General features: G+C 38.8%; 1 protein-coding gene across 2 annotated transcripts in view; it reads right to left on the bottom strand.

Annotated features, from left to right (window-relative positions):
- Positions 1–19,527, bottom strand: part of LOC117409214 (DENN domain-containing protein 4C-like) — a 76,953-nt gene that overhangs the window by 43,716 nt on the left and 13,710 nt on the right. For both annotated transcript variants that reach the window (XM_059000005.1, XM_059000009.1), the window contains exon 2: positions 9,006–9,322. In XM_059000005.1, the coding sequence (XP_058855988.1) occupies positions 9,006–9,310 (305 nt within the window). In that variant the 5' untranslated portion in view covers positions 9,311–9,322. The remainder of the gene's footprint in view (positions 1–9,005; positions 9,323–19,527) is intronic.

Here is a 19,527-nt window from a genome sequence, read left to right as displayed (position 1 = left end):
TATAAAATCACTGGAAGTAGAGGTAACAGGAAAAAAGGAAGGAAACATGGACAGCTTTTTCAGTCTAGACATTGACATGGGAAAAGTTTACACAAAGTTCTGCTTACTGGCCCAAACAAATGTAAAAACTTAAAAGCTATTATCTGTAACATACCTGCCTGATACAGATAAAGCTAAAACAATATTTAATATTTAATCCAATAATTCAGTGACTAGGCGATGCATATATACATACTTGTATAGTTCTTGTGTTGTCTATCATACAGCTGGTACCTCTTTAGTTATGAAAGTAACACATCTCATACAATGTTTCTCTCAAATGCGTTTTCTTAATTATCCATTCTGCAAGTTTTTGTGTGCGATAAAGAGAGACAGTCTGCTGCCAAGGTCGTTCGTACTTACTTTACGATTTCAGCTGCATGCCTTTAACTTAAAGTAAGATGACACTGGCTTTGAAAGAAGGACTGTGACTATTGTACATACAAATCAGCTTACTTGATTTGAAAAACGTCTTAAACGACACAAGCAAATTCTTACACCACTTGGTTTGATTGAATGAGCAGTATACAACAAGCTTCAATTTGAAACCTGAACATTAAATTTCAATAAACAAGTTTTTAATGAAAAAAAATACTGTAAGCTATTACACTAAAGTAAAAATGGGCTTCTGTTATTTTGAAATACCACCGCTTCAGATTATTATTACGTTATTTAGGGTTGATGAATAAAAAAAACAAACCTAGCCTAAACTCATCATTTTTTTGTAATCTCTACAAACTGCCCAGCAGCTTCTGTTGCAGACTGCAGTCACATCGCTCATAAATGTTAGATAGTAACACAGTGCGGACCATGGGTCAAACCAATGTTCATGCAAGGTGCGGTTTATTGTGTTTTTTTTTTTTTTTTATCAATGTCAGCCTTCTGGACTCCTCTGAATGCGTTTCCATTTCCACCGTTTAAATAGAAAACCATAACAAAACATAGAATAATGTGTATACGCTGAGCAAAAAAAGGGAAGGGGCAAAATATAGTTTGTCCCCCCCCATTCCCCCGTAATCAAAGTGGGGGTGGCACCTGTTCCCTCTGCCCTATAGGTTAGGCGCCTATGTATACAGGCATATTTCTCTTTTTTTTTTTCTTTTTTTTGTCCTGCGGTTGCTTTTAATTGATTTTCATCATGCTTTCACATCATACTCTGGTGCACTGGCTGTTTCAGGGTTCTCCGATACCGGTACTGCTTTCCTATGAATGATGTAGTTTTACTCCTACAGTAGCTTTGTATAACAGTGTGCTTTCAGCCTGCACTTCACAGACTCAGTGACTCATTGTGCTCCAGAAAGCCAATCTTGTTGCTGGTTTCATGACCAAGATTTTATTCCATTTAATACGACCGTCTTAGGCAATGTTTCTCTGTATACAGCTGCCTCCACCATAACACAGAAAATTAAAAGTCAACCTGGACCATACAACTTTTTTTGCAATTGAACTGTGATAAAACTGAGGTCATGTTACTAGGTTCTCGGCACCAACTGCGTAAATCTAACAGTTTCAGCATGCCTATCAATGGCTTTGCTCTAAGATGAATTTTTTTTATCCTAGCTTAACTATTTTTCTTAATGTTTATTTTTATTTGTGTTCTTATGTACAGCACTTTGTGATGACTCGTCATGAAATATATATTGCTGAGCAAGCTACCGTAAAATGGTGCAAAGAAGTGCATACGCTTACATGAAGGGAATGTGTCTATATGAGCAATCAAGAACACTGAATCTACTACTGAGAAATTATCAATCATGTTTCTTAATTTTCTTTAAAACATGTGATGGGATGTGTAAATATTCCAGTTTAAAAAAGAGATACAAGATATTTCCACAATTATACAGAAATTATCTGATTATTGAACTTGTTCAAGTCTTTCATTTTTATTTATTTATTTATTTACTTGCTTCCCTGCATGTCTGGTACAGTACACTAAATCCAACTGCTAGATGATCCTGCAAGTGTGGAATTACAGATCAAGCCCACAGATGTGTGCACCGTTTAGTTTCCACTCAAACGATGTGTCGGGAGCTGCAAATATTGGCCTTTCCAAACCAAATCCCTATCTATTTTTTTGGCATGTCAGTGTACTTTTACCAAATGGCAAGCAGAAAAGAGCAGTACTTTTTATGTGGCTGTTTATTCACAAGCATAAGTTGCTCTAACCAGGGGTATCAGACATTTCCATTACAGAATTTTCCTTTTGGTATTTTTACTTTTAAATATTTTAGTCATTTTGCCTTGTTTGTATTTACGATCCTTTCAGTGCAATGAAATGCCAGTAATTTCTGTTAAATGACTGATTTTAATTTGACACTGCAAAATCACCTTTCTAAAGAACACTCTTATTTTGAATAAAATACTATCAAAATATTTAAATTGCTCCACTGGCTGATGATACTCCTTGCTTTTCTGATTAAATGTATTTTTTTTTTGACTGCCTGGACTCCATAAGTTGACAGAACACTGCAAAACCGTTATCAGCCAATTATGCAAACAAACAGCAGACTTTAATATCTGTCTTCGGTAGCCAATTTCTTATTGTACAGTATGTCCAGACTCAAAATCCCCCCCACCAGACAGCTTTAAAAAAAAATAATAATAAAATGTCTAAATTTGTATTCTGCTCACGTTGAGTACAAAACAGCTTTGCCTTATTCTCAGGACAGTAGTTTATTACATTGCAATATGTACAAACCACCAACTTGTTTTTGTTCTACAACTACATTCACTCCACTTCTTTGCCAAAGAACAGAGACTTGCATACATCTTTACATTGTGAGATCTGTTAAGTTTCAGGCCCTTTACTCTGGTCACCCTACACCTGTAAGCACCATGGTACCTTAATCAGCTACAATCATACGGTGGCAAGGAAAGTAGTAAACTGCATGCCTTGATCTCCAGGAAATGCCAGATAATACAGCTGCTCTACAGTGGAGGCAGTTCAAAGCAAATACTTTCAGGCTGCCTAGTAAGCCAAGGAGAACACCTGCTTGAACTCTGTAGGGACGGAGCTTTGAAGATGCTTAGACAATGCAAGGAATATTGTCAACACATTAAAGTAACTTCCATTAAAACCATCAAAAACAGGAGAACATCATGACTGTGTTGCGTTAATGTCGGGAAAGTCATTAATCCACCCACCCAGACAGATAAGTAGGGCTTGAAAGTTTTTGAATTTTATTTTTGCACATGACATCCCTTTAAACTAATTGTGAGCTGATTCTGTTTCCTAATTAAACCCAGATAAAGCTGTTAATTACAAAACAATGTCACTTGTTTTTACCATCATATCTTGACTGAGCCTGATTCTATAACAAATTACATTGATTGCTCATCCTTGCTCCTAATTGCATTTCATTCTTTATTGCTGTGCTTTGTCATTTTCACTCGTTTAACAGTTGTCCTGACAGATTTTCTTTTCAGCATAAAATACCCATAATAGCAAGTGCTTCAATTAAAGTCTTCTTGATTTGTAGCAAAGAAAATTAACAATGATCAATTTTCAACAAACAGTTATTGATAGAGACATAATAATTTACATAAATTAAAGTTCAAAAACTATAAAAGTTCAAATAACTATTGCAAAAAGTTTACAAAAAAGAGTGATAGTAGCAATGTTTATTTCACCTGCAGATGGCCATCACTAAGCGATTATATGCACTGATCATTTACACTTATTCATATTGGTTTCTTCTAATGGAAACTGAACTACAGCTGGGATTTTAAAACTCTAATTCAGTGCACCCTGCAATCTTTAGCTAGACCTACAGTAGCTCTACAAATAACCGGCCTGTTTTAGATCTCCAGTACAGACACAAACACACAAGTCCATTCTTACAGATAAGGGACAAAAACACAGATTATTTTCATTCTCTGGGATTCCGTACTGCAATGGACCTTCCCCACCCACCTCTTGTCCCAATGTATATATACATTGGTGTAGACCAGAGTTTCTCAACCTTTCAGACACCAGGAACCAGCTAGCTGCCTTCCTCAACTGTCGTGGACCACTTGAGTAAAATAAAAACCTTTTTAAAAAAAAAAAAAAAAAAAACTAAGTTAAGGTTGCTAATTACCTGACAGAAAAAGTCTAAAAATAATCTGTTTAGTTAGGGGCTATCAAGTGCACCAGCACAGTGACTATTGTTTTATTCATTAAGAGCTGTTCTCCAGTTCTGTACTTATTTCAGTTCTGTATGTATTTGTTAAAATAAAGTCCCATCACTCTAGTCACTGCACCTCAGTCGGTGCAAATTCCCATGCAGCGGTCCCATTGGAATCGATGTCCTGTCACATACTCGTTATTCCCACGCAGCGGTCCCACTGGAATCGATGTCCCGTCTCATACTCGTTATTCCCACGCAGCGGTCCCAATGGAATCGATGTCCTGTCACATACTCGTTATTCCCACGCAGCGGTCCCACTGGAATCGATGTCCCGTCACACTCGTTATTCCCACGCAGCGGTCCCACTGGAATCGATGTCCCGTCACACTCGTTATTCCCACGCAGCGGTCCCACTGGAATCGATGTCCCGTCACATACTCGTTATTCCCACGCAGCGGTCCCACTGGAATCGATGTCCCGTCACATACTCGTTATTCCCACGCAGCGGTCCCACTGGAATCGATGTCCCGTCACATACTCGTTATTCCCACGCAGCGGTCCCACTGGAATCGATGTCCCGTCACATACTCGTTATTCCCACGCAGCGGTCCCACTGGAATCGATGTCCCGTCACACTCGGTATTCCCACGCAGCGGTCCCACTGGAATCGATGTCCCGTCACACTCGTTATTCCCACGCAGCGGTCCCACTGGAATCGATGTCCCGTCACACTCGTTATTCCCACGCAGCGGTCCCACTGGAATCGATGTCCCGTCACACTCGTTATTCCCACGCAGCGGTCCCACTGGAATCGATGTCCCGTCACATACTCGTTATTCCCACGCAGCGGTCCCACTGGAATCGATGTCCCGTCACACTCGGTATTCCCACGCAGCGGTCCCACTGGAATCGATGTCCCGTCACACTCGTTATTCCCACGCAGCGGTTCCACTGGAATCGATGTCCCGTCACATACTCGTTATTCCCACGCAGCGGTCCCACTGGAATCGATGTCCCGTCACACTCGTTATTCCCACGCAGCGGTCCCACTGGAATCGATGTCCCGTCACACTCGTTATTCCCACGCAGCGGTCCCACTGGAATCGATGTCCCGTCACATACTCGTTATTCCCACGCAGCGGTCCCACTGGAATCGCTGTCCCGTCACATACTCGTTATTCCCACGCAGCGGTCCCACTGGAATCGATGTCCCGTCACATACTCGTTATTCCCACGCAGCGGTCCCACTGGAATCGATGTCCCGTCACATACTCGTTATTCCCACGCAGCGGTCCCACTGGAATCGATGTCCCGTCACACTCGGTATTCCCACGCAGCGGTCCCACTGGAATCGATGTCCCGTCACACTCGTTATTCCCACGCAGCGGTCCCACTGGAATCGATGTCCCGTCACACTCGTTATTCCCACGCAGCGGTTCCACTGGAATCGATGTCCCGTCACATACTCGTTATTCCCACGCAGCGGTCCCACTGGAATCGATGTCCCGTCACACTCGTTATTCCCACGCAGCGGTCACACTGGAATCGATTTACTGTCACATACTCGTTTAGAAATTTCAGCACGGGTTGTATTTTGCGGCGTTCTTCACAAAAGAGTAGATCTTCATGAAATGCACCTTCATATGCAAAGCGCACATAAACAATAAAAACAACACTATTAGAAATGTTGACTCATCCAACTGAATTGCAAACCAGCCTGATGATTTCACTCTCTCTATCAACTGTGCTTCAATATCAGTGATTCTACACGAGACAGCATCATTTGACAAAGGAATGCAACTTACTTTTTTGGCAGCCATATCACCCAAGACTTTGCGACAGGCATCTATTATTGAAGGTATTAATTCTTTGCCAATTGTGAATGGTGATTTGCATTTGGCTACGCGAAGGGACAGCAGGTATGACGCTTTGTTGTGGCAGCATGCAGTAGTTTCTATTGTGCCTTTACTTCATCTCACTTCCGTTGGAAAAATTCCACGGGTTTTTGGGTGTTTCGTTTTAAGGTGACAAAGCACTTTTTAAGGTTTCAAAGCATCATTGCTCAGAATTGCGCTACACACAACACACTAAGGTTTGGGGCTTTCTACATCCTCGCTTGGAACAAACCGATACTTAACGCAGGAGGAATTGTATTTTCAGTTGAACACCAAACGTTTTCTTGTCTTTTCTGACCCTTCTTCCTTTTCATTACATTCCTTGTCACTACCATCTCTATTACGCTTCCCTGAGCTGTTACCAATTAAAAAAAAAAAAAAATTAGTTTAACACATCAAGTGTTCACTTTCTGCTATCCGCAACTACTAAGTACTGTGAAGACATGCGCGCCAACGTGTGCCAACTGCAAGGGGCAGCACCATGGCAACTGAGGTCAACCCAATTAAGGCACTTCAGGGGGTGAACGTAACCATGCTTTTTATTTATGTATTTATTTATTTATTTAATTATTTAAATCCCATGGATCGGTCGTTGAGAAATACCGGTGTAGACCACCAGGAAAGTAAGTTTACTGAGGAAACATTCCAAGCAGAAATTTTGAAAATCCTACAAACATGTAAAAAAAAAAAAATACAAAACTTTTAACAATAAGAACCCAGTTTAAATTCAAATCGTTTACCAGTGCATAGCACCTTGACACTCACAGGTATTATCAGTTCCCATCGGCAACAAGACATAACAGCCATTTTTTTAATATATATACTGTATATATATACAGTACTGTGCAAAAGTTTTAGGCAGGTGTGAAAAAATGCTGTAAAGTAAGAATGCTTTCAAAAATAGACATGTTAATAGATTATATTTATCAATTAACTAAATGCAAAGTGAGTGAACAGAAGAAGAATCTAAATCAAATCCATATTTGGTGCGACCACCCTTTGCCTTCAAAACAGCATCAATTCTTCTAGGTACACTTGCACAAAGTCAGGGATTTTGTAGGCATATAGTCAGGTGTATGATTAAACAATTATACCAAACAGGTGCTAATGATCATCAATTCAATATGTAGGTTGAAACACAATCATTAACTGAAACAGAAACAGCTGTGTAGGAGGAATAAAACTGGGTGAGGAACAGCCAAACTCAGCTAACAAGGTGAGGTTGCTGAAGACAGTTTACTGTCAAAAGTCATACACCATGGAAAGACTGAGCACAGCAACAAGACACAAGGTAGTTATAATGCATCAGCAAGGTCTCTCCCAGGCAGAAATTTCAAGGCAGACAGGGGTTTCCAGATGTGCTGTCCAAGCTCTTTTGAAGAAGCACAAAGAAACGGGCAACGTTGAGGACCGTAGACGCAGTGGTCGGCCAAGGAAACTTACTGCAGCAGATGAAAGACACATCATGCTTACTTCCCTTCGCAATCGGAAGATGTCCAGCAGTGCCATCAGCTCAGAATTGGCAGAAAACAGTGGGACCCTGGTACACCCATCTACTGTCCGGAGAAGTCTGGTCAGAAGTGGCCTTCATGGAAGACTTGCGGCCAAAAAGCCATACCTCAGGACGTGGAAACAAGGCCAAGCGACTCAACTATGCACAAAAACACAGGAACTGGGGTGCAGAAAAATGGCAGCAGGTGCTCTGGACTGATGAGTCAAAATTTGAAATATTTGGCTGTAGCAGAAGGCAGTTTGTTCGCCGAAGGGCTGGAGAGCGATACACGAATGAGTGTCTGCAGGCAACAGTGAAGCATGGTGGAGGTTCCTTGCAAGTTTGGGGCTGCATTTCTGCAAATGGAGTTGGGGATTTGGTCAGAATTAATGGTCTCCTCAATGCTGAGAAGTACAGGCAGATACTTATCCATCATGCAATACCATCAGGGAGGCATCTGATTGGCCCCAAATTTATTCTGCAGCATGACAACGACCCCAAACATACAGCGAAAGTCATTAAGAACTATCTTCAGCATAAAGAAGAACAAGGAGTCCTGGAAGTGATGGTATGGCCCCCACAGAGCCCTGATCTCAACATCATCGAGTCTGTCTGGGATTACATGAAGAGAGAGAAGCAACTGAGGCTGCCTAAATCCACAGAAGAACTGTGGTTAGTTCTCCAAGATGTTTGGGCCAACCTACCTGCCGAGTTCCTTCAAAAACTGTGTGCAAGTGTACCTAGAAGAATTGATGCTGTTTTGAAGGCAAAGGGTGGTCACACCAAATATTGATTTGATGTAGATTTTTCTTCTGTTCACTCACTTTGCATTTTGTTAATTGATAAATATAAACTATTAACATGTCTATTTTTGAAAGCATTCTTACTTTACAGCATTTTTTCACACTTGCCTAAAACTTTTGCACAGTATTGTATATATATGAGTTAAAAAATAGTTAACAGCAATGGCAAATCAACCATGCATACTCTGCTCAAAGACGCTCGTAGAGACGGGGCTGGTTGCACAATCAAAAATCTCTTCAACACTTGACCACTAATATTCCTCCTACAGCGTCATTGAGCAGGGTATGCATGGTTGATTTGCCATTGCTGTTGACTATTTTTTAACTCTGTAGAGACATTAATATATCAAGTGGCTTATGGTCGGCACCCCTCTTTTTGGTGTGGGTGCTTTGCTGTGCTTGAATGCCTTCATAATAACATATGTTCGTTCTGCAACAATAGAACTGGTGTTTGTGCAGGGCTGACACCCTCAGTTAGCAGGAAAGCACATCAATAGATCAAAACCCATTGGGGGGAGTACTTGCAATGACTTTACCTAATCAGTTTCGCAGCCATGTATTACATGTCGTTTCCACTATTTGGTTGATGGACCAAAAAACAGCCCTAAAATGATGGGTGGACTTATTCAAATAAAAGAAAAACCTGTTTTGCTTAACTGGTTCTTACCCAATATCATCCAGTGGTGCTTTATCCCTTCCCCTCTTGTAACACAGAAATAACTCTGGGCTCTTGAGGCTGCCATGGTTCAGGTTAGCCGGCTGTCCCGTGTATGTGGTTTCGATGCAAGTGAATCCCTCAGGCACTGTTTCTCCTGCCGATTTGTTGATGACTGAGATGTCTGTTATGGGGGCCTTGGGGCCGCTAGACTTGGTATCCGAGAGGCTGATCTCCTGGTCTAGAGGTGTGGACTTGTCCGTGAGCCCTGCGACTACAAAGTAGTCCGTCACTCGGTGACCTTTGTCTTCAATCATGGCTGGACGTACCTAAAATGGAAAAAAACATGACAGGTCAAACCAGATGCTGATTAAACCTAAATATATTAGTCTGCCAGCCTAAAGTTCTAACAACTCATTCCAGCTCAAGTGGACCAAATTCAAGGAAGGAGTTTCCTTTTGTTAGTTGTGGATGACACAAACGAGCTGTCAATTTCGATAGCCTTTGACCTTTTATTTCTCTATGTGGGGATGACCTGAAGAAATAAATGTTAGGAATTAAGGGACCAATAAAAAAAAAAAAAAAAAAAAGCTGTAATTCTTATCAGGAGTGTAAGCCAAATCCATGCTGTAAGTTTTTTTATTGAAGTAAGACTGAAATCAATTATATTCATTATAAATGTGCATTTTAAAATGCGGTGCATTTTATTGAAAATGCAGTTGTAAGTAAAATTTTAAAAAAGTATACCTAGCAAATAATAATTTTATAAAGCTCCTTTCATGACAAGTCATCACAAAGCACTGTACATAAGAACACAAATAAAAATAGGACAGAAAGAAAAATATCCAACATTAAATATAGAAAAAAAGCCAGTTTAAACAATTAAGTTTTAAGGCGAGATTTAAAAAAAACACCCAAGGATTCAGAGTCCCTAATTTCTTTGGGAAGGGCATTCCACAACCTAGGGGAATAGGAACAGAAGGCCCGATCACCCACAGTTCGTAGTCTGGTCGTGGAGACACATCAGTGGACCGCAAATTGCTTCTAGGGGTATAAATAGTAGGGCTGGGAATTTCGAGTAATTTATGTGCCACAAAACTTATTACATTAACACTAGAACCACTGCCGGCAGTCATTATTCAAGTACATCATATCAAACATCTGCACAGCTGAAACAGCATATTTAAATGAACAATTAAACATAAAAGGGTTTATTTTCTAACTTACCACATTTAAAAGCACTACTTCAAAAAATGAAAACAATTAAATATACATTTCAAAAGAAACTAGTGTGTAAACAGGTACATGTAACGTGTGCTAGCTCTTGCACGTGTCATTCGGTGCAGCACAGAATCCAGGTTGAGCTGCTGAAGCCTGCAGTTTTATGATTGAAATGTTTCTGGTGAAGCGCTGTGGCTAGCTTCAAGATGAAATCTTTCCTACTGATTTTCCCTGGTGCATTCCTTGTACAAAACGAAGGAATTCATGGCTGCCAGGTCCAGTACAGATAACAACATGATTATATATATATATATATATATATATATATATATATATATATATATAGAGAGAGAGAGAGAGAGAGAGAGAGAGAGAGAGAGAGAGAGAGAGATATAGATATAGATATAGATATAGATATAGATATAGTGTAGGTTATATTCAAAATAAAAACATGTGTAACTGAGATGGATTTACCAGCGAGCAGGAGGACGATGGGAAATGCAGTTCTGAGAGGTTTATGCGGATACATGGGAAGCCATCTTGAGGCAGTGCAATTTAAAAGTTTAAAAAAGTGGTCAAAATGTTAAAAAAAACACAACAACAATACAGACACCTTATGTAAACAGTTGTAGCACCACATGGGAACATCTGACACTAAAATAAAAAGGTCCTTATGTACCCTTTAAAGGAAGTTTTACTCAGAAAAAAAACAGGAAAAGTAATTGCCAATATTTCTCACAAATTGTCCACAATGAACGATTTCATTATGTCTAGACAGCCCGTCTTCTACTTTACACCTACTTCTTTTTTCCAAATAGCTCTGTATTGGGACAACCTTAATACTTTAAAGTCATAATAAAAAACACACAACCACCACCTAATTTGTTTTGATTCCATGTTGATGTTTTGGTAGTGGTGTTAGCTTTAGAAAAATGCATTGTGACACTGTCAATGTCCAGACCTCTTCTAAAAGAGTGGTGTCTAACAAAAACAAAAACACTGGACTGCAAGCCTGTGGGGAGCCTCTTGTAACTAAGGCTATTCGCACCCTAGAAAACTTGTACCTATTACCCTAAAACTAGAAACGGGAATGTAAAAAAGATGATATCATTGGCACGGAAACAGTTAATCTTCCCTGGACATCACCTGTATTAATGGAACTTTGTGATATTCATAGAACACAACTGTGTACCAATTAAAAAAACCCTCAGGTGAAAGGGTTCACTTTTACTGGACAACACTGGTAAAGGAATTTACATTAAAATAAATTTATATATATATATATATATATATATATATATATATATTACAGCTGTGTACCAAACATTAATACAACATCTCAGTGTACTGTGCAGCCTCAATATGGTGTCCACAATATGTCTGAAGTCAGTTTCATGGTGAGCAACAAATTTTGCATGAAGGGTTTATATAACCCTGCAAAACTTCCATCTTACTACAAAGAATAAACTTGCAGGAAAGGGGTATTTTTTCTTGCACGACATCCATGATGAAATACACCTGTGCGGCGAGTAAAGAGTCAGGGTTTGTACCTCAAAATATGTTATGGAAAGGGAGTCATTCACGTCACTAAAGACAATTCAAAGCACGTTTCAAAGACTGTTAAGCAGCTAAAACATGAAAATATAAAAAGTACACATTAAATAAAACACCCCTTGAACAGCTGGAAAACCACCTGAGTAAAAATAAAATTTTTTGTAACCCTACCAACTTTATGTACAGCACTCTTAAGGCAAATGTCAGCTGCGGTATTAGACCTGCTTAGGTTTACAAAGTTGAGGACGTACAACCCTGTCAATCACACCACAAGATCTACCAAGTGGCATCTCCACTATACCCAACCTAAAGCTGGAGGACAACACTGACTTAATGATATAAGATGGAAGTTCTGTACACATGGTGCTCGTCAGGCAAGCCAACGTGGGTTTAATTAACTACTGGGTTCATAAACTTGAAGGTCTTAAAGTATGAAAACTGATCCGCAGCCGAGGAACTATAACTGCACATAAAACTGACATGGCATCCATCCTTTTCAACACACACACACACACACACACTGCCGTTTCATTTCCATGACAGTAAAACTTCAGTTCAGAGTAGTCCATGTTGAAAAATGTTAAAATAAACACTCATGTCGACAGAAACTTCAAAGTGCTTAAGAAGTCAAGGCAGGAATTTAAATCCTTTTCCATCTGACCCAGCAAGCGTTTTCAGCTGCTGCATGTGTTTTCTTAAGGGACTTATTTAAAAAATTTAGATTGAGGACTGCATTTGAGGAGCTGCAGAGAAGGACAAGCTCAGCAAATAACTGGACTTTTGCCTTTCATCTTCGCTGCACAATACCAAAATATTGCACTATTGTTTGGTGCGTGTCCTTCTTAATTAAATGAAGTGTTGCTGCCCACAGGCTTTACAGCAACTTCAAATCACAATATTCCATTTGAACACAAAGTTGTTTTACTTGACTTTTCTTCCAATTACACTGAAGGCCAAGGTTATTCTTTTCATCTCATTCAGTTCTTGCTCAACAAGCTGAAAGAAGTACTGGAACAGTTATTCCATTCCAAAGAATTGTAAATACATAAGAGTGGTAACGATTGCGATGCAAGGGGCGAGACATTTGTTGCCTACTTCACCCAAAATTGGGACAAATACCTTACATGAGAAAGCCATTTCAGTGGAACAGTGGTATCCCAAAATGTTACCCATTTTCTAGGAATAATTTGAGATGGGACACTATTTATTTCACACAAACCTGTTCTAAAATATAATATATATATTATAGGTGCACATGAATAGAAAATCTTCAAAAATTAAATATTTTTAATAGGAACCTAAAAAGTATATCTGTTTACTGGATGGGACATTAGTTCTTTATTTTACCCCCCAAACATGGTTTCTGAAATGGTAACTGCCAAAGCAGGTATCAAATTGAAAACAAAGGTCCTACTCCAAATACCACAAACCAGCAGCAATGTCCCAATACTTTTTTGATTCATTTGATTCCATAGGTGAAACGAATACGCTTTTTGCTTGCCCCTTGACATGTGCTGTCGGTCTCTTAGGCTCTTCCCAGAAAACAAATAAACAGATGTATAATATTTTTTTTAATTAATTACGAACAAAAATAAATTTGTGATGAGCAATTAATGTAAAATACGGTTAATTTCTGATTATTAAATTAAAACACCAAAACCACCTTCGACCGATTAATAAACTGCACAATCGACTGATTATTATACTATAAAACTTCAGTTACTTCCACATTCCAGCCACTTTCGATTCCAGCGGTTTGCGTCAGAGCCACTGAAGCTGCTCTCACTCTGGGATCTGTAGTCCAAGAGGACCTCGAGACCTGCCCTCCTGTTAAAGCTCCCATAATGCATACAAAACAGCATCACGAACAAAAACATGCAGGGAGCGTAGCGTAGTGTCAGAAGTGTCACCTCGCTTACTGAAGGTGAGCGAGTGTTTAAATACTGTAAGTTCATAAATACAAACTGTTTTTATTTACACATTTATCAATAACCTTATTAACGACGTTTCGTTCCTCAAGAGAAAAGAGGCAGATATTACGTTATAAATATAGGGTCAGTCCATGTCAGATCAATCACCCTTGAAACTGAAGGTTCATGGATTTTGATATAAATATGTATTAATAAGTGAGCTACCCAAAGTTACTGTATTGTTTTACTGGGAATTTCACTTGTATGTATCGGTTATCGTTGACTCTGTTTTTTATTTTAGTTTGGTCAGCAAGGCAGGTTAAGAAATTACATTTTTTTTAAATAAACAAATGTTTCAAATTACTATTTCTTGTATTACATTTCATTTAATAATTAGTAATTATTAAATGAAACGTAACATAAGAATGTTAACCTGAAACAAACTATTATAGAAATGGTAATTATTAAATGACATTTCTTTTTTTTTATAATATTTTGTTTCAGGTTGCCATTCTTTTATTACATTATATTTAAATTAGTTAATAAACTGCCAGCCACGTATTATTATTTACTTCAATATAATGCATACTGTATGTTTTGTAGGTTTGAAAATGCTGTTGAAAAAAGTTAGGTGTTTTATTGTAGTTTTAATTAGATATAGAAAACACACACACACACACACACACACACACACATTTAAAATCAGGAACCTTTGTGACTTTTTTCCCCTAAGAATGATGTTATTAGAATAATCGATAATCGTAATTCTTTTCAAATATCGAATAGACCTGAAAATAATGCATCCCTGGGGCATAATGTAGGGGGAACGTCTTATCAAAAAGAATATTTCAATAAGTCGAGTCATTGTGAAATTACTGACACATCGTTCATTTTTCCTACACAATATTCATGATCAAATTTGAAATCCTAAAATACAGTTGTGTACAGAGTATGAAGCCAATGTCTCAAAGTATTAGGTCTTTATCATCTGGAAACCAAAAAGTCACAAGATCCCATCATGGAATCTCGAATGGTTTATGGGATATATAGCTATTGAAATAACTAGCCATGGCAACAGATTGACAACTGCATAGCTCCCTTCACATGGGATGCTTAAGAACAGTTAATATTTCTTACATTTTCTATACAAAAATGATAGTTTGTTGAATATGTCTACCAACACTACTGCAGCTGCTATTAATAAAAGCAAGAAGGATTGATTAACATAAAAATCTCACCATAAATTTCTTGTTGGAAAAATGAAACAGAGCCTACACTATAAACTTTCAACCAAGCTTGCATGTACTGTATAGGCTAGGTTCTGGTCCACTGAATAAAGACCAATGACAGCTTCTGCCTATTAGGGTAAAATGTAAAGGTAAGCATCTACTGTATGATGTGCACTTCACTGGCAGATCCCTGGAATGTTTTTCCACCTGCCACTTTTCATGTTACTTCTGTCAACACCTTCTCCCAAAGTGTATGGGCTGATGCATAAGGAATCTGATAAAACAATCTGTGTTAGCATACACCAGCTACACACATTGACAGTAACCAGCCAGAATTCAAGTTAAACCAAAATGTAAATAGACCGTTAATACTATGCAATAGTTTGTTTATCTGAAATGTATGTCAGCACATCAAAACCATGACACTCAATTTTCCTAAGAAACCTGTTTTCTCTACCTTATTCCTGACTTGACACTAAATTAGGGTCCCAAACGTTATTGCAATAAATTAATATTTTTTTCCCAAAGTGGAAGCAATCCTACAGTGGCAAGGATATTATGCACTCGCTATGATGATTAAAACCAAACCTATATGCAGGGGATTAGCTACTGTCAAATGTGTCGTTCCCAACAGGCCAAAAATGTTAATGAGGTTTCAGTAATTCATTCAAATACATTTTTTTTTTTTTTTTTTCAGGAATGGGCGAGTGGAAAATGAATAAATTGTTTGCGGTTATACGGTAAAAGCCATTAACCAGGCAAATAAACTTACTGCAGTCAGTTGCTAATGGCATTTAACAGTCTGATAATGCCTTAATGTCATCGGTAGCTAGACAGTCAGCTAAGTATCAAACATAAAACTCTTAGCTTTACATGCCTTGGACAACAGATGCAAACTGCAGCACTTACTTCAATCATTGCATTGTGTAGGCTTAACAGTTTATTCCAATTTGTCATATCACCCGGAGACCATAAAAGATATCTCCCCAAGTGCTTGTTTTTGTTGTTTTGTGTGGGTGTAAACCACATTGGCCTTTCCCTTCAAGTCTTAAAAAAAAGAAGTAGTCCACTAACAAGTTAACAAAATCAACATATTATACAAAACAAACTAAAACACAATGTGGACCATTGATATTTCCTCTTCCCAGGCTAAAGACATATAATAAGCTCCTAATCTGAAAGGAAGGAGGTAGTAGTAATAACGGGGCTCTGTGTGAGAGCTTGTTTTTTCATCAGGAAGTCCTTTACACAAAGCTCTGAGCACTATACTGCCACTTCCAACAGTCCATTTAGTTGCAGGGGCTTTAAGGAGAAGGGGACACAGGCAGGTATATTCAATAGTGAACCCCATCCTCTTTAATAGAGAAAAACAATCAAACTGGAAATCCATGATAATACAGCAGCTGAAGTGCACTTGAACTGTTCAGCACTTCTTTCAACATTTAAATTCTCACAAGGTACAAACTGCATTAGGCCCAGAAACTAAAAAAAAAAACAGAACAGCAATTTCCACAATACGCATTTAAGAGATGGTAAATTAGTATTGGTAGGCCAACTATATTATATTATACAAATAAATAAATAAAAAACACACATTTACAGTACCGGTATGTAATGCAAAACATCTTTTACTCACCTTGCTTCATTAAAATGTACTGAAAAGTAAGTTTAACTGAAAGACTACCCCATTATGAGTATGAATAACCAATACATGAAAGCAACCTACACTCTTGAGCGCAGATTTGTTGCACTGACTGGTATGAAGATAAAAATGGAAAAGACCTTGCTTTTCATCCTCAAATACAGACAGTAAACAGCTTATGATGTCAGTCACATGAGTGGCACATTGCTGTAAATCAATAAAGGCTGAAGTTCTCACTCATTAAAATAGTTTTATTTTTTTTAAAGAGTACATGAGAATGATGAGGGTATAAAATTGAGTTAAAATGTAAAATCTGGAATCTTGTCGGAGCAGCTGGAGTATAGTTTTAGCAGAGAGAAGGGCTAAGTCACAGTCACCCAAACACAGTCCATAGGAGTCTAAATTCCATCCCTGTACCCCACAAATTAGGAATCTCTCAGCCAACCATTAAAACACACCTTATGAGTATGTTTGACAGCCTATGAAAGATAAAACTCCTCCTAGGCAGTTTGATACCTCTGCATTATGTTAAGAAACCAACCCTGTGACCACCTTCAGAGGGTACGGTAAATCAGCATTCCCTATATAGGTCATTCAGAGTGTGATACCACTGTACTTTTAGTGGAAGTGCCATTGGGGCTTGGTAGGATTAATTACAAATGTTTACAAAATATCTGAAATGTGTGCTTGCCTTCAATTGTTACAGCTTTTCACATGTTCCAACTGCTGTGCTGCAGGTCCCTGACATGTAATGCAGCTGGGCTCTCAGGTTGCACACATAATGACATTTGCAATGGGATACAAACCCAGAAGGCTCCACTGAAGTCAGCAGCATGATTACTATTCCAGTCATAAAACCTGTGTGGACTCTTGAACTGTAATCAAACACCTTGTTTCAGACCAATAAGCCTGACTTCTATTATATGTAAACTATAATAAGATCCAAAATGGAAAATTACCTATAGTACCAGTCAAAAGTTTGAGTACACTTGCTGGAAACTAGGTTTTTTTTCATAATTGACAATGTTTTACGCTGTATACGTTTCTGTAAATACTTGAACATGAAAACACATGTTACAATATACAAAACAAAACATAAGGAGTATCAAAGCAATGTTCAAGAAAATTGTCTCAATCTTGGATTCCTCAAAATGGCCACCCTTTGCCTTAATAACAGCCTCACAAACACGAGGCATTCGGTTAACAAGTTTCATCAGGAAATCACCCGACATGTCTTCCCAGCTCTTCTGCAGCAATTCCCAGAGATGTAGGGCACTTGAGTAGCTTTGCTTTGACTCTTCTGTCCAGTTCGTCCCATACAAGTTCTATGGGATTGAGGTCTGGAGACTGGGCAGGCCAGGTCATTAGATTGAGTTGTCCTTCACTTTCCTTCTTCGCCAGATAGTTCTTGCACAACTTTGAGGTGTGTTTCGGGTCATTATCTTGCTGAAGAATGAAGGACTGCCCAACTAGCCATAATCCTGATGGAATGGCATGCCTCTGAAGTATGCTATGATAGCCATGCTGGTTGAGCTTGCCATGGACTTGGTAAAGATCACCAACTCTGTCACCAGCAAAGCAACCCCAGACCACGACACTGCCTCCTCCATGCTTGACAGTGGGAACCACACATGCACAACTCATGCGCTCACCCTCTCTGTGTCTTACAAATACTCGGCGGTTGGACCCAAATATTTCAAATTTTGACTCATCGGTCCATAAGACCGACTTCCGCTCCTCAAACGTCTAGTTTCTGTGTTTTTTGGCCCAGGCAAGTCTCGCCTCTTATTCTGCTCTCTTAACAATGGTTTCTTTGCAGCAATTCTTCCAGTTAGGCCAGCTTCACGCAATCTCCTCTGAACAGTTGATGTTGAAACATCAGTACTTCTAGTAGCATTTAGCTGAGCTTGTATTTCAGGGGCAGTTAATCTCCGGTTTCGCAGACTTGTGACTCGAATGAACTTGTTCTCTGATTCTGAGGTCACCCTTGGCCTGCCTGACCTTGTTCGGTCCTCATGAGTGCCAGTTTCATCAAATCGTTTGATGGTCCTTCATTTCTTAAAGTAATTACAGACTTTTACAGTAATTACAGTCTTTTTTCTTTGCTTAACTGAGCGTATTTTGCCATTTTCTGCTCCCTTACATTCAGGAATGGCAAACTTGTGCCTATGCTACCTATATTTATAGTAATCATGGACCCTCACATGTTAACAATAATTGGTGACAAAAGGTTAATTAGGTAACATGCTAGTTAACTCGGAGAACATCTAACAAAGACACTTATGCTTAGGCCAGTGTTCTAACACCGTGTTATACACATTTCAGACTTTTAACAGACTTGGGCTTCAGACTGAAATCCCCTTGCTTTGGGTGACCATTTCATTGAAATTGACAAGATTTACATTTTCATTTAAAAATAAAATTTTTGAATGCAATTCACTTATGATTATCAGCTTATATAAGTACACGTATCATATAATGAAATATTAAGTGTTTATAGACAAGTTTATACAGTTAAAAGCATAGATAATCATGAAAAACCTGGTTTCAAGCAGGTGTACTCAAACTTTTGACTGGTACTGTATATGGTAACAGTATCCTGGGAGACAGTCAGCATGGTTTTAGGAAAGGGAGATTGTGTCTAACTAACCTGCTTGATTTTTTTTAAGGATGCAACATCGACAATGGATAATTGCAAAGCATATGACATGGTTTATTTAGAAAGCTTTTGACAAAATCCAGCATAAAAAGATTAATCCTCAAACTGAACGCAGTAGCGATTCAAGGAACTGCATGCACATGGATTAGGGAGTGGTGAACATGTAGAAAACAGAAAGTACTGATTAGAGGAGAAACCTCAAAACAGAGCGAGGTAACCAGTGGTGTACCACAGCGATCAGTATTAGGTCCTATGCTATACCTAAACTACATTAACAATTTAGATTCTGGTACAGTAAGCAAACTTGTTAAATTTGCAG

The sequence above is a fragment of the Acipenser ruthenus genome, chromosome 2, assembly GCF_902713425.1.
Source record: "Acipenser ruthenus chromosome 2, fAciRut3.2 maternal haplotype, whole genome shotgun sequence".
NCBI classification, from domain to species: Eukaryota; Metazoa; Chordata; class Actinopteri; order Acipenseriformes; family Acipenseridae; genus Acipenser; species Acipenser ruthenus.
Note: the sequence above shows the minus strand (reverse complement) of the source record. Positions and strands in the feature narration are given on the sequence as shown.